The sequence below is a fragment of the Diadema antillarum genome, unplaced genomic scaffold (assembly GCF_040938485.1).
Source record: "Diadema antillarum isolate AM-2024a unplaced genomic scaffold, OU_Dant_1.0 scf00000133, whole genome shotgun sequence".
Taxonomy (NCBI): Eukaryota; Metazoa; Echinodermata; class Echinoidea; order Diadematoida; family Diadematidae; genus Diadema; species Diadema antillarum.
In genome coordinates this window covers 784,524-801,689 of record NW_027271022.1, presented here as the reverse complement: position 1 = coordinate 801,689, position 17,166 = coordinate 784,524, and the positions used below count along the sequence as shown (strand labels likewise).

Genomic DNA, 17,166 nt, shown 5'->3' with positions numbered 1-17,166 from the left:
GATGTAGTAGGATACCAGCTGGGTCGTAGCAGCTTTCAACCTGTAATATCTTCCTAAGCTTGATTGTCTGTTTATACAAACATGGGTGGAATAGAAGTTCGAACATAAAAAGTCTTATGGAATAATGAACATAATTTATTGATTGAGTGTGATTTTATCATAACAACTTCAGGACAGGGAGAAAGTAGTATAAATATATTTGACAGTTATAAAAGCGTAAAACAATGGAAGATACTAAATAAACATGAAATGGACATATTATGAGGACAAACGTCTAATGTATCTCCATTTCTGTACCCTTTAGATACTGTTCCCCATCTGCTGATACCGCTGACGGCTTCAATACTGATATTCATCAGCCTGCTTTTCCTCATCGCGGCTTGGTGTTTATATCGGAGAAAGAGGTATAGTCTTTTCTTTAAATCTGTTTGTCTGGTTTAAGTCAGTTCTTGTCAGTGATTCAGTCATCTTAAAGACCGCTGGTCACACTGGTGACCAGTCACTCTGGTCTGGTCACTCTGGTCACACTGGTGTGAGAAACACCCTATTTCAGTCATCTTCAGAAAATTCAGCAATACGTCAGCAGTAGAGTGCCTTGAATTTAGCGGATAAAAGGCCCCGTCACACTACAGCGTATAAATCAGCGAATGCCTAGCGAATCACTAGATTATGATTCACCTACGAGTTAGTCCTACTGAGCAATGTTTGTAATATCATCCCGTCCTCTGTACTGAAGGCAAATTATTTTGTCGAATGGAACATAACGTGGAGGTCCAATATTTTGTGAGAGAGTCACAAGCCATATATGTTTTAAAGATCCAGCTTCAATCATTCATCAACCAATTTTGCAGATGGAAAATGAAACAAAATGAACAAATGAATGCATAAACAAGTCAGAGTATTAGATAAAACTACTTTTTCGTTGTGAGTGCTGAAAAAAGCAAAATAAAGAAGAGCAAAATAAATTGTGTACAGAACTGTGGAGGAAAAAAGAGTGGCAAAAGATTTCCCTGTCTTTGTTTCAATAGATATATATATATATATATATATATATATATATATATATATATATATGTATATATGTGACCCTGCACCTCAAAACAAACAAAAAGTCGCCAGACATGAGTTTTTAGTTAAGACCATATTCTGAAAGAGCAGACTTTAAGCTTTAAAATGATGTATAACTCAAATCAAATGGACTCTACTAACCTATCTAAATATTGGAAAGAAAGCACAAACTCAGGAAAAGTGTGAACTGAGTAAAGAGGCTCTGAAGTACAGTGTCTATTCAAGCGCTTAATCTTTACCAAACCGTGCTGGCTGTGCGATGAATGAGACAAAAAACAGGAAGTTAACCACCAGAGTAACAACAATGAAGGAATTATCAGATTAAACTGAAATTGAGCATGCCTCATTAACACATTCTGTCCATAATTAATCCCAACTTTCAAAGCATTAGCATTATCCTTTCCAAAGTTATTAGAGTTGAAAGTGAAGAGTGTGGACAAGGGTTTTCAGAAATGAAAAGGAATTCTAAAGACACACCTAGTCACACTATTCTACCAAAAAATGTTCGAGGTTGTAAACTGCTAAAAAACACACTTTCCTGCCCGTTTTATGATACCAAATTTTAGTATAATGTAAAAGAAGACCCACTCTTTTAGAAAATATGAAAAAGTCAAGTTCGGCTAGGTTGACCCATTTCACTTATTTTCAGTCCTCACATAAAATGAGTGTGTGCGACTTTATGTTCGTTTTGAGGTGCACGGTCACATATATACATATATATATATATATATATATATATATATATATATATGTATATATATACATATATATATATATATGAATATATATATATATATATAGAGAGAGAGAGAGAGAGAGCGGGGGGAGAGAGAGACAGACAGACAGACATACGGAAAGAGGGAGAGATAGAGATAGAAGGGGGAACAGTGTTAAGTTGCTGAAATTATCTCTTTACGTAAGAACCATACCATAACATGATAATCACACAGCATCTTACTCAGCTTCTGATGACAAAGCATTGATTACAGGAATTACATTGTAAAAGTCCTTGTCCGATGTGATTCTTTTTGATTTGATTAATCATATAGCTCGTCAATTTCATAATTGCAATGGCGAATGAACTGTTGGGATATCGGTTTCACATAATGCACACATTGTTTCGTCGATATTCTGCAATGTTTCTAAACTGAGATCTTATCTCCTGGAGATCTAAATAGATCTGAACATAGGATACGTTTCGTTGACAGTAATTTCTTGCATATGTCATTTTACGTGTAGTATATCATGATATTTTTCATTGTAGATATAAACCGCCATCCCATCCAGACCAGACCGATAATGACGTAGCTCCTGGACGTGGTAGTCGCGCAAACAATGTTGCTTTACCACTTTACACCTTGATGCCTTCCGTCAGCCATACCGCTAGCTCTGAGGGATATCCCGTCCCTGCAAGAGCTGAAAACTCTGTAGTTGATCAAGATCATGTTTACCAGGATGCTGACGAGGTACGCATCTCAGAAAGTAATGTTTTGGTAGAGGGCAGCTGGAATCATGGCTCGTCCATTGAACACCTTCCTTTGACAAGTGACCAATCACTTGGAGCAGAATGCCAATTGGAAACATCCCATCTAATGCCATCGAGTGGAGATGAGGGATATGAACAACTGAAATTCCCTTTCACCGTCACATCTGGCCAAGGGACTCCGATGAAGCAAGCCCGTCTGTTTGACTCAACAGAGTATAACTCACTCAAATCTACGAGGGGTCCTACTATCGGCCATAAAGGCCATGCAACGGACTTTTCTTCGGCATTCGACTCAGATGACTACAGCCAGCTGAATCCTCCCCAACACTCTGTTAGGAGAGGATGCGTTTACAGGAGCGATGAGAGAGCAGACGAAATGGCCCCAAATTCTGTTGCTTCACGAAAGACTTGCCAGCAGCTGTACACCAGAGTGCAGAAGAAACGAGATGGACTTTCTGAAAAAGACAGCTCCATTGAAGCACACCAAGGTATCACAGCAGACGAAAAGGGCGCCAGTACTACACCTGTAGAACTATATGCAAAGGTAGATAAGACAAGAGATAAGATCGCAAAGAAGGATAGCATTATTTCAGCACGTAAGCTCGAGGAACTGTACGCCAAAGTGGACAAGCAGGTAAATCGACCGTCAAAAGGAAATAGTTCCATTGGCGGGCCAGAACAGACCCCAACAAGCATGAGTGGCGCCGAGACGGCACCTGTAGATCTCTATGTAAATGTGGATATGAAAGGAGGAAATTTCTTCCAACAGACTAACTCTGTTCCGTCATGTATGCTCGATGAACTGTACGCCAAAGTGGACAAGCAGACAGACAGACGTTCAAAGGAAAATAGTTCCACAGACAGGAAGGCAGAGACAACTAAAGACGGGAATAGCGCCGATACAGCATCTGTAGAACTCTATGTAAATGTGGATAAGCGAGATGGAAATTTGCCAAAGGAGGATAGTTTCCCGTTGGAACTAGGGTGCGAGGAACTATATGCGAAAGTGAATAAGCAGAGAGATAGAAATTCAGACGGAAGAGGCTCCTTTGATGGGCACCAGGGCACCGCAGAAGAAGGAAACATTTCGGAGAGCGCAGCTCTAGAGCTCTATGCAACGGTGGACTAGAGAGGATGAGAGTAGTCCGAGTAGTTAAGCATTTCGCCATTATTACCCCCGTAGGTCCATTATGTTAGCATGCAGTTGTCTAATTCTGCAGTATAGTGACAAATGACAACGAGAACGTTAACATCTCTTAAAGCACCGCTTCTCAACCGGTGGACCGCGAGGTTCTCTGAGTTGGACCCCGATGTCGGCCAGTAATAGATTAAAAAAGATTCTCATTTGATCTGATTGGCCTAAAACAAAACAAAACAAAACAAAACAAGCAAGAGCTATAGCTTGCCTTGGGATAGAACAGGTTGAGAAGCACTGTCTTAAAGAATGAGCAATTGTGACTGTGCACCTCAAAACGAACATAAAGTCGCACACACTGATTTTGCGTAAGGACTGAAAATAAGTGAAATGGGTCAACTTAGCCGAACTTGACTTTTTCGTATTTTCTGAAAGAGTGGGTCTTCTTTTACATTATGCTAAAATTTGGTATCATAAAACGGGCAGGAAAGTGTGGTTTTTTAGCAGTTTATTTCAAACATTTTTGGTAGAATAGTGTGATTAGGTGTGTCTTTAGAGTCCCTTTTTCATTTCTGAAAAACCTTGTCCACACTCTTCGCTTTCAACTCTAATAACTTTTGAAAAGATAAGGCTACTGCTTTGAAAGTTGGCATTAATTATGGACATAGACTGATGTAAATTCTTCTCATTCATCCAGTCGAAGTACAAGATCAAAGATTAGTTGAATCAAGAAACTGGAAATAAACTCACTGTTGCGACGTTTCGCCAATTATCAATTGGCTTCTTCGGGCGAATGAAGCTCCCGATGATGGAATGGCCCTTAAATAGTGCGAGATTGTGCAGAGCGCACTGGACCTTGTCCAGCGCGCGAAAGACGGCTTGGGATCTTGCGAACGGCCCGGTCCCACGCGTGCGATAAATTGAAGCGGAGACCTCCTCTCTTGTTAAGTGTAGGTCTCTCCACACGTTCCCAAATGGCTTCCTTGACGCCCCTCTCAAACCACTTGAATTCTCTATCCAGAATAATCACTTGATTGGTGTTGAACGAATGTTTGCTGGCATTGATGTGTGTGTATACTGCTGAATCCGGGATGCTTTCTGAGTTGCTGGGTCTTCTGTGTTGGTTCATGCGAGCTTTTAGTGATTGTTGTGTCTCCCCTATGTAGAAATCATGGCAATCCTCCTGGGCACATCGGATGCCATAGACTACGTTTCTCTGTTTTTCTTTGGCGACTCGGTCCTTGACGTGAACTAATCTCTGCCTTAATGTGTTGTGGGGCTTGAAGGCAGTAGTGATGCCCTGTTTCTGAAACAGCCTTTTGATCTTGTCCGACAGATCATGCACGTACGGGATAGTGATGGTGACTTTTCGTCCCTGTGTACCATAGGTTCTCTGTGTGTTCTTGCTTTGTCGTTTCGGGGTGTCTGCTTTAGAGAATGCCCAGTCTGGGTATCCACATCCAGCCAGGGCGTTTTTGATGTTGGTCTTTTCTTTTTCAACCTCCGGTGGACTGTGAACTATGGTGTCTGCTCTGTGGAAGAGGGTCCTGATGACTGCAAGTTTGTGAACCAAGGGGTGATGTGACTGGAAATTAAGATACTGGTCCGTATGGGTCGGTTTCCTGTACACTGAAGTGGAGAGGGTACCATTTGAATCGACGTGGACCTCAACATCTAGGAATGCCAGATGTCCATCCTTGCATGTTTCTTGTGTAAAGGAAATGTGCTTGTCCAAGGAGTTGATATGACCAAAGAAAGACGCACTCTCTTCGTCATGGAGGATGACAAAAGTGTCATCCACGTAGCGGAGCCAGATACGTGGTTTGTGTCCAGAGTAGGTACTCAGTGCTGTGGCCTCAAACTCTTGCATGTAGATGTTGGCCACTATGGGAGAAACTGGTGAACCCATAGCACATCCATGTTGTTGTATGTAGTGCTTGCCGTTGAAAGAGAAATAGGTTGTACTCAAACAAACCCCTAACGCTTCAACAATCTGATCTATGGAAAGTGAAGTACGATCCTTCCAGCTGTCATCCCGACTAAAACATGTCCTAACCGCATAAACTGCTTCTGATGAGGGAATCGATGTAAATAAGGCACTTACATCATATGATACTAATGTTTCATTATCCGCTAGTTTGATGTGTGAAATCTTCTCAATGAAGTCTTGGCTGTTTTTCACGTGGTGAGGGGACTTCCCTACTAAGGGACTTAGAATGTTGGCAAGGTGTTTGGCAAGGCTGTAAGTCACCGAGCCAATGCAGCTTACAATAGGTCTCACTGGAATGGGATCAGGTTTATGTACCTTTGGCAGGCCATAAAATCCTGGTACTGTAGGTTCTGTAGGTGGAGTCAAGAACTGTTTTTGTCTATCGCTGAAACCACCTTCCTTGTGGATCTTGTTAATGACACCAGTTACTGTCTTCCTATATCCATTGGTAGGGTTGTAACCTATGGTCTTATAGGTCTTCTTATCGTCCAACAAATCTAAACATTTGTCAGTGTACTTGTCTTTGTCAAGCACAACTACACACCTCCCTTTATCTGCTGGTACAATAACAATGTTCTTATCCCCTGCTAACTCTTCCAAAGCACGTCGTTCTTTTTCTGTGATGTTCGGTTTCGGTAATTCAGAGTGACATAATAGGGTACTCACGTCATGCCGTAACTCCTCTGCAGCATCAGGTTTGATGTTACATAGTCGGATGGCAGACTCAGTAGCGGTAATCAGTTCCGATACGGGTAGTTGTGTAGGTGATGTCGCAAAATTTAGACCTTTTCCTTAGAGAGATTTTTCCTCATGTGATAATTCCCTAGATGACAGATTTCTCACCCAACTCGATGGGACAGTGGATGACACACATGTAGGCTTGCTACGTCTCCAGTTATGATCCAAATCCGCTCGTGATTCACATGTATCACGGAGCTTCGAGAATTTTCCAATATGGCGCCGTTTGGTGAGCTCGTGTTGTGCCAACTGCGCATGTGTAGTGTAATCGCTGAGTTGTCGGACAACCTCGGCTGGAAACTGCTCTCCTATCTTCTTTTCCAAGCAATTTTGATGTGCTTTCAAATTATCTAACTTGTGATTGATTTGTCTGACCCTTTCGTTGAGTAATTTCCTCTCGGCGTTCTTCAAGATGTTCAGTGCTTTATGACCTCGAACATTACTCTTTAGCTGAACGCTGGTGGGTATAATGTTGTCGTGTAGACAACATAGATTGAACCGCAGGTGATTACGGAAATTCGCGATTTTCCTAGCCGTCTTTTCGCTGTTTCTGCACAATCTCACACATTCCTGACCGAATTCGTGTCGGATAGACTGATGTAAATTCTTCTCATTCATCCAGTCGAAGTACAAGATCAAAGATTAGTTGAATCAAGAAACTGGAAATAAACTCACTGTTGCGACGTTTCGCCAATTATCAATTGGCTTCTTCGGGCGAATGAAGCTCCCGATGATGGAATGGCCCTTAAATAGTGCGAGATTGTGCAGAGCGCACTGGACCTTGTCCAGCGCGTTATGGACATAATGTGTTAATGAGGCATGATTAATTTCAGTTTAATCTGATAATCCCTTCATTGTTGTTACTCTGGTGGTTGACTTCTGTTTTTTGTCCCATTCATCGCACAGCCAGCACGGTTTGGTAAAGATTAAGCGCTTGAATAGACACTGTACTTCAGAGCCTCTTTTCTCAGTTCACACTTTTCCTGAGTTTGTGCTTTCTTTCCAATATTTAGATTGGTTAGGAGAGTCCATTTGATTTGAGTTATACATCATTTTAAATCTTAAAGTCTGCTCTTTCAGAATATGGTCTTAACTAAAAATTCATGTCTGGCGAATTTTTGTTTGTTTTGAGGTGCAGGGTCACAATTTATATCATCAGTAAGGTTTAGGGTTATTAGGACGATGTTGTATATTCAATTCAATTCAATTCATTTGTTTTCATTCTTCTTTTTCCCAACAAAACATATTACAAGATAAATCAGGTATTACATCATGAACAAAAACATTTGCCTTTGCAATAAATAAATGAATTCGATAAACATAAGAGCGCATACTGGCAAAAAAAGATGATACAAAGTCATGCTTCAGTTGAAAAAAAAATAATAGAGGGGTCCACTAAAAAGCAAAGCTTGTATATTGTGAACCACTCATAAAACTTATGAATCACTTATTTACAGACACTTGTCACAAATATGATATAAACAGGACGGGACAAAATAGAAGAAACACAACAACATGACACAACTTGCCAGAATAGATGAACAGAATGAAAGGAAAGAAAGAAAAAGAGAGAATGAGAGAATGTCTACACGCTGAACAAGGGAAATGGAACAGGGGATGGTAGAGAATGTGCTTCAGAGTTGGCGCTGCATGCAGCTCTGTAAGGATTGTGATATCTACTTCATTACGTTATAATGAATCCAGTGATTGAATGATTTTTGGATGGATGATGAACCATGAGGTTGAGGAAGCCTATAGCTAATGAAAAAAAAAGTATATCAGAGAGGATTTAATAGAAAAAAATTCAACTTGCGCTTGAAAGAATACAGAGATCATAATTACAGTGAGCATGAGTACATAAAAACTACGAAGGTCATTTGGAAAAATATATGTTTTCCCCTACTCATATTCATCAATGATTGCTATTCAAATGCATTCTAATCTGTAAATACTTTTTGTAATACTCAAGATGATACATACGGACACATGAATGTATGAAGATGTGCTTTTTATCTCTTTCTCTTTATAGAGTAGACAGTCTGTAATGATTTGATATAAACAATGAAACCTATGACACCCAGACTTTAGGGCAGCTGAATGTTTTTATGTGCTGGTAGAGGGCGAGGGGTGTGAGTATTAGTTCTGAATAAGATGTAGAAAGAATTTATTTCACTTTTTCCAAGCAGTTTTACAATCATGACATAATTGAAAATGATCAAACATTGGCCAATTTATAAATATATCTCAGAGCTAAGGTAAATCATCAAAAAGAGTAAAACGATAACAATAAAACAGGTTGAGCAGAGCTGTATTCCATACCTTCTACTTTAATCATGTAAATGGCATTTCAAATTTCGGAAATATTCATAGGGAATTTGATGTTATAAGATATGGAAGAACACCTGATTTTTTGTCTTCATTCTCGATGGCATAACAAATAAGGTCCGCCATGGCGCCTATAATGATGAGGAATGTAAATGGATTAAAATGGCGCTAGGTGAAAGGCAATACAATTAAGTTGTCAATCGACAAGATGTTACAATCTAGTGCGATATACAGTATTTGAAGTGAATAACCACTGGAATTTTCCCAACGTTTAAGAATGAAGCTACCAGCAAAGTGTTGCGCTGACAATGCTTTTATTTTTACCTCTGTGTGTAAGTTTGTGGGGGGGGGGGAGACTTGATCCCCTTAACGCCATTGTCTCTTTTCAATTATAGGTCGATGTGGATTGCAAATAGATTTTCTTTCTTCACTTTGATGTTTAATGAGAAGATAAGGAAATAATGTGAAATATGATTTATGTGTTTGTATTCGGTGATCCATCGCATTTATCCCAAAGTTGAATTATCCTTCGGGCTTATGCCAAGTTTAAGTGCGTGCGTGTGTGTCACACACAAAGCGCACTGCTATAGCTTCTGACCATCCGAGCATTGAGAATTTAGGGTTTCTGGGACGAACACTGAACTAAAGCTTTCTGTAGCTCAGTCGGTAGAGCACAGGACTATCATCCGGAGGTATCGGGTTCGAATCCCGATGGAATCTCATTTTCTTTGCTCATTTTCCACTGTCTGTATAATACGTATAAAGCTTTAAATATGAATGAAGTGCGTTAGATTGCTCGTACGAGATTGGTTGTTTTGTTGTTGTTGTTTTTTAAAGAAAAACCACTGAATTACCGTATATTTTTATGTATAGATTTTAGTTTGAGTATTTTTGCACTCCACCTGACATTTCTATCTGTAATAATTGCCAACAGAAGCTTAGAAACTTATAGTCAATAGTGTAACAGCTTTTGCGCACCTAGTGGTTCAAGTACAGTGACTCTTTCTACTCAATGACTTGTTTCATCAAAATAATATTTTAAAAATTAAGGATTTATATTGTCTGAATTTAGGTCAGTTTATGTATAAATTAATAAATCACTCCCTTCCTTTGGTGTTTGACTCTATGTTTATCCAAAATAAAACTGTACATTCATACCCCACTAGACAAACCAATGAATTCCATTTACCACTGTTTAGGACAATTTTTGCAAAGTCTACATTCTCCTTCGCTGGACCTAAACTCTGGAATTCCCTTGACAGCAGTATAAAAGAATCTCTAAGTTTCAACACTTTTACTTTAAAATTAAAGAAAATGCTTATTAATTCTTATATTACTGGGGATTTGGATTCTGAAAGCTCCTAACTGATTTCTCTTGCTGCTATCGCCTTTATTTTGTTTACTTTATTTCATAACCATTATGTTATATCATTTATATGAAAACAACTTCCTGTGTCCTGCATCGACCCCCAATACTCCTCTCCTTTGCCCTTCCCTCTGTCTTCCTGTCCCTTTCTATCTCCTTTTTATCCTTTCCACGTGTATGTAAGAGAGCTGCTTTGTTACTGTGTTATATGTGTGTGCGTTTGAGTGCGTACTCGTTTTGTGTTCTGGTTCCCGTGGATTATGTTAAAATGTCTCGTGTATTACTATTATAAAGCGACTCCGAGGGGACTGCATTCTACAAGCTTGGCTTTTTAGCAGTCCCCTCCATTTCCGACCTTTTCTTTGTTATGATTCAGTCACATTTTGTCCTTGTACTTCTTCTACCAAAATATGTTTTTTGTTTCATGTAAACAAATGACGTGTATTTAAATTTCATTTGGACATGTAAAAGTTACTTTGTACTGACTTTGTGTATATGCAATGTCATATTATATGGTTTGGCCGGAAATGAAATAAAAAATGAAATGAAAATGAAATGAAAAATCAGAGCAAACTGTCGTCCTCAACATATACTGAGCATGTTTTCTTGTTTAGAAGTTGCGATGTTCACGAGAATTCTGGTTTATTCCGTAAATTAGTAAGTTAGTAAGTATCTTGTAATCAAGAAACAACAGCCATCAAATATAAAAGCAGAGCACGTGTAAAAACGCCAAGAAACATATTATATATTTCTACCCCTAACGTATATATACATTATAAAAACTTCTCTTACGTATTACATATTAAGTTTCACAACTGTTTATGCCAGAATACAACCTTCAGGACTTGGTGCACGGTTTCTCTTTCTTTCTTTCTTTTTTTGTCGGTGATATTGGAATAATAAAGAAACTGAGGCAAATCGGAATAAAGTACGCTCTTGTGAATACTGCAAACTGGCCGCGGTCTGCCTAATTCTTAAAGTATATCCATATGAATTATCTCTCTCTCTCTCTCTCTACATATTATCTATCTATCTATGTATATATATATATATATATATATATATATATATGGGTCAGAATTTTGAACGATGTACATTTGAGCCAAAACAACGCAAGATTTAAAAAGTAAGAAATTCTCCAAATCATTTATCTTACCTGAAAGAGTATAACTCAAGCTTTAATATCAACCCAATTATACTAGGATTTTCCCAGGGGAACAAGGTTTTATTCACCGCAGAAGTTTACCACGTCCAGAGCAGCAAACGTCCGTGAGGAATAGTACTGCACATACATACGAATACCATTTACAAGTTTGCAACGATCTGATTCAGTTCAAAATCGTAACGAAATATCTTAAGGGACATGTGTATGTCTTGGCAGAATATTAAGCTTGTACTCTTAACCTGTACGTAATTGTAGACTCTACAAAATCCTGAATAGATATTACCAATTCTCAATTATAAAATGTTGTTTATCTTCTCATGCTGAGGAATCAAAGAAAACAATTTTTTCCATCTCTCGTAAATGAACGTACAAACGTACGTGTAATCTCAGCAGTGCTCAGTGACGTAGTCCATCCTTGAGAACGAATATATTCATCAAAATTTCGTCATCAAGAAGTAAAGATTCAGGTCCTAAATTTGTTATTTAAAGTCTACAATGCCAAATATGCGAACAAGGTCACAGCTAAATATGACAAAGAATTGACATCGAAAATCAAAAGAAATGTGCTCCGTTATAGAAATACGAAGTTTAGCTGGGGAGGGCAAACGAATACGTTAGGAAGAAATCCCTCTGCGTTTGCCCCTTGTGTTACACACTGGAGAATTTGTGTTATTTTATTAGTCAGAAATTATATTAGGTTCGATACTGCGAAGTTTCGTCATAATAAGACACAATAAGTTCATATAACTTGGACGGATGTTTGTGACTTCGATATTATACAATAACTATGGTTTCTTATAACAAACATTTTGTAACGCGTCATTTCGGAGGCTCGTTATTCATACAGTTTGTCAATCTTAAAATTGATAGAGTTCGTATAATCATGAAGCTTTTTTGTTCGGTAAGTGATAGGAATCTCCAAGTTTAATCGAAAGATTTATTAATTGGAACATGAACAGTCAGGTTCGTTTATCCAAATGTGGAGAAACAAATTAACGACCAAATCCTCCAGATTTCAAAACCTCATGATAATCGTTTTCACACAAACGAATATCAGGCCCATTCCACTTTTAGAAGAATAGACCTAAAAATAGTGTACCTTAATATTTCATTTTTGGATTAACAAACTTTCGGAATAAGGACATTTTTAGTAAGAAACCTCTTGAATTAACTACGAACATTTTTTTTTTTCATTTTCGGAATAACAAACCTTTGGACATTCGGAGTAACGAATCTTTGGCAGAGCGAACGTATCAAAGTGCAACCTTAAACCTATTCTAAATCATTACTTTTTTAACATGTGTTTCAAAGTTCAAAGTTCAAAGTAAGTACAAAAGCACAAACAACTTGACGATCTGTCTGTCTCTTAAATGTAAAATGAAAAAAAAACATCTTGGAAAGAATTACAGATAAAGATTGCTTTTCATTGATTAGTATAAAACAAACACCATGTCATTATAAGCGGAGGATTTGCGTGTTTTCATCAGACAATAATTGTATACTGTAATTTTTTTTTTGTTCGCTTGTGACGACATTTCGATGAATAAAAGAATAAACAAACAAACAAACAAAACCTTCTCCAGAGGAATTCGGTATAATGCGAGTGCACTGGCAATTCTTTCCTCTGTGTGTTGGAGCTCGATCCCTTCTCTGTTACTGTTCATTTTCATTCAACTGCTTCCACGTCCTTTTCCATTTCTTCTTCAACACATGCCCACTACAGACTTCTTCCGTCATTTCATTTTTTTCCAATATATCCTGAATGTGACCGCCTAGCACTTTTCGGATTTGTTTTGTTTTGTTTTGTTTTGTTTTGTTTTGCTTTTTTGTTAGGTCGTAGCATTTTCAGGCTACTTAGGGAATGATAGAAAAATCGTCGTGAAGAGAAAAATAAGAATGTATTAAGGCATTTAATATCGTGACAATTACAGCGAACGTCCGTGATGGAGACTAAAACTGGATGTGTTCTGTTTGAGATGGCAGCTCCCATAATCAAAAGATAAACACTTGGAGCATCTGTCACTAAAAACTGGCACTGTTCCTCTTTCTCCTACTATGTAATCCATGGACTTATCTTTATTTATTTATTTTATTAAGTCTTCTTTAAAAGCTGGGTAGTCCCTTTCAGTGCCACAAAGGCCTGCTTTACAAGGGAGCCCTGCATTGATATAATTATTCTACCAACTTATTCTACCAACGAACATCCGTGAACAAAACGTTTTCTTTTTGTTATTACAGGTAAATTGGGTGCTGAACGTTATTCACTTTTGGGTATGAGCGACTCGGTGATTTGGTAATATTTTCAAGTAACATTAACTTGATGTACAGTGATATATTTGTAATAATGAGAAATGTCCTTTATCGGACCGAAAGTCCGTGAGCGAAACTTTCAGAACCTGTAACAGTGCAAATTGTCTCCAAAACCTCATTAGAAAGAAATGTAAATGCACAGAAATTACAGATTACGCAATATTCCTTTTCCCTATAACTTGGTTTTCAGTGTTAAGCTGTTTTTATTTTTAATTAGAGGGAAAACAAGCGTAAAATTGGGAGTAAATTTTCAACTGTTTGTTCATCATGATCACATACCGCCTTAACAATTCTGAAAGTACTGTTCTAAACTCATTGTTTACTTTGTAAAACTTTATTTGTCGCTATTGGAGCCAAAAGTTGTAAATAATACAGACACTTTCGGGACAAGTTATCGTCGGTCGGATTGCATACATCACGGACGTTCGCTGGAATTGTCACGGGCGTTCGTTCTACTACTAGGGTCATGTTCCAGGACGGGTAACTAATCGGCAGAGAGTACCTAGCCTTCCTAACTCTTTCAAAAATTTGAAAAGGTATTGTCAATGCAAATTATAAGAAATTTGACATCCTCACAACATATATATTGCTAAGAGGGAGATTAGGAAGTGAATTTTCAGAGAAAATATTATTATTTGCTTGGTTTTCGGTGAATTGCATGGTCCAAAAACTGCGAACGAGTCTCAGTCCGCTCCAAACATGACATGCAGCTCCTCGGCTAAAGAGCCAAAGGTAAATGATGTACCTTCGCCATCAAAGTGAGATGGTGTCCCACTCGATAACGTTTCAATCATCACGGACGTTTTTTTTTTTTTTTTTTTTCTCGGAGGTTCGTCTAAAAATGTAATTTCGGTTCCCATTTGACAAGGGATGGACAAAAATTCAAACGTGTGGCTAGATCTTAGTTGATTTGGACTCAGAACAATATCGCCAATAACGTTTAATGGGCTACGATCTTTATTAGTAAATAGCGGAAGCACGTCCGTGACGAAAACTGAGTATAATTTTGCATAAAAGAATGTTACATCCCATGTACAGCCAGCAGACGTACAATTTTTGCAGGATATGTTCATTAGGTGGAACACCAAATTTTCGTATACATTACAGTTGGGACAACAAAGTAGAATTTGCAGCAGCGATAGAAATGAAAGCATCACGGACGTTCGTCTGTTTAGGGCTCTGATATTTCAATTGTTCTCTGTAATTTTATACGTGCTCATAAAGTTCTTATAATTTTGTGGTTCATACCCATGATATGTCAAATCCAGAACACGGTCAGATATTAGATGCCAACTATCATAAAAAAGGGGACATCATTAGTTTGAAAAACATAAATTATTGTGAAAATAGCGTTTGTACCGTATTTTTACGCTTTAAGTCCTTGTCAAATGAAAAATATCAGTCAAAAGTCAACCAAACCATACATTTCCTGAAAGGAAATTTACCAGGCTTTGAGATGACATGAAAGAATCTGGTTTCTTAGATCATCCAGGCGTGTTCTAAGGGAAAGAATGTCATAAGGTGCGAAAATTGGCAATTGTACATCGTTCAAAATTCTCACCCATAAATACATGACGCAAATCTCTCGTTTGAAGAGGCTACACCCCCGTCAATAATGCCAGTGTATATCTTGGCAATCAATGACTTAAAGTCAAAGATATAAAACACCTGTTTCTTGACCCTGGCCTAATCTAAGCATCAGTCATTGCCACAGCGCCACAGGAGGGGGGGGGGGGCACCGCGAGAGGAGGAGATTGTTTGGGTTTTTGCATGGGCTATGTAGCTCCATGGTGCGTGTGTGTGTGTACGTGTGTGTGTGTGAGTGTAGACATTCAGCGTATGCAGACAGAGCATGCCTGTACTGCAGTGACAGGAACTATTGTCATTCCATTAATTTTTGTCTCTCCCCTTCTCCCTCCCCCATCCCCCCCCCCCCTCCATCTCTCTCTCTCTCTCTCTCTCTCTCTCTCTCTCTCTCTCTTTCTCAATGATCCAGTCAGCAGGCTGATTGTAACCAGGGAGGTAGTCTCACCTCCCCGTTGTAACTCACTGCCAAATAGCACATTTTCAGCACCGGCAAACTGGCAATGCTCTCCTTCTTCTTATTCCTGTATTTTCGTTATTTACAGGTCAATTTTTTTCGTTCGAAATGTAAAATGGATGACCATAGAATTTCTCAATAGAATATAAAATTGAAAACTTTAGAAAGGATAGAGAAAATTGAGTTCACTTTGAATGGTCTGCCACAGGCATATATCCTTATCATGCTCTTACGTAATACGACAGCTGCTTTCTCAATGATCCAGTCAGCAGGCTGATTGTAACCAGGGAAGTAGTCTCACCTCCCCGTTGTAACTCACTGCCAAATAGCACATTGTCAGCACCGGCAAACTGGCAATGCTCTCCTTCTTATTCCTGTATTTTCGTTATTTACGGGTCAATTTTTTTCGTTCGAAATGTAAAATGGATGACCATAGAATTTCTCAATAGACTATAAAATTGAAAACTTTAAAAAGGATAGAGAAAATTCAGTTCACTTTGAATGGTCTGCCACAGGCAGATATCCTTATCATGCTCTTACGTAATACGACAGCTGCTGGAGTCATCAAACCCTGGCTTGGCCTCCAGGTTTGTCACGCCTGAGCAGAAAGTTTATTTGCAATGGACAAGTACTTCGACTCCCACGCCCAAACGACAAATAATGAAAGCGGTATACGCACCCCACTTTCGGAGGTGGAATTTGGGGTCTCGCCTCAAACGAGGGATTGACGGCATGTATACATATATATATATATATATATATATATATATATATATATATATATATATATAATAATAATAATAATTGTTTTGGATATAAACTCCAAATTTTATTGTCCAAGAAAGGACATTCTTTTTGCCCAATTGATCGTGGGCCCGGCAGCCACTGAGCAGCGCCAGATCGACGTTGCTCTAACCTTTTCAACTGTTGAACGGCAAACAAGGTAGCAGCAACTCCCATCTTTTAACGTCTTTTGGTATGACGCGGCCGGGGTTTGAACCCACGACCTCCCGATTGTGAGGGCAGCCGCTCTACTCACTGAGCCAACACATCGGTCCAATATATATATATGTGTGTGTGTGTGTGTGTGTGTGTGTGTGTGTGTGTGTGGCCCTGTATCACAAAACCAACAAAAAGTCGCTAGACATGGATTTTTAGTTAAGGGTATATTCTGAAAGAGCAGATTCTAAGCTTTAAAATGATGTATAACTCAGCTCAAATGGACACTCCTAACCTATCTAGATATTGAAAAGAAAACACACACTCTGGAAAAGTGTGAACTGAGAAAAGAAGCTCTGAAGTACAGGGTCTATTCAAGCGCTTAATCTTTACCAAACCATGATAGCTGTGCTATGAAAGGGACAAAAAACAGGATGTTGACCATCGGAGTAACAACAATGAAGGGATTATGAAATTGAACTGAAATTAGGCATGCTTTATTAACACCCTTTGTTGATAATTACCGCCAACTTTCAAAGCAGTAGCATCATTTTTTCTTAAGTTATTAGAGTTGAAAGTTAAGAGTGTGCAAAGGATTTTTAA

At 38.6% G+C, this 17,166-nt stretch overlaps 1 protein-coding gene across 1 annotated transcript; it reads right to left on the bottom strand.

Moving 5' to 3' along the window:
* Positions 1–3,762: 3,762 nt before the first annotated feature.
* Positions 3,763–5,598, bottom strand: LOC139720791 (uncharacterized). The gene is made up of 2 exons (XM_071632132.1): positions 4,540–5,598; positions 3,763–3,768 (listed from the first exon to the last, which is right to left on the bottom strand). The coding sequence occupies exons 1-2, from the start codon at positions 5,596–5,598 to the stop codon at positions 3,763–3,765; spliced, it is 1,065 nt and encodes a 354-aa protein (XP_071488233.1).
* Positions 5,599–17,166: the final 11,568 nt, after the last annotated feature.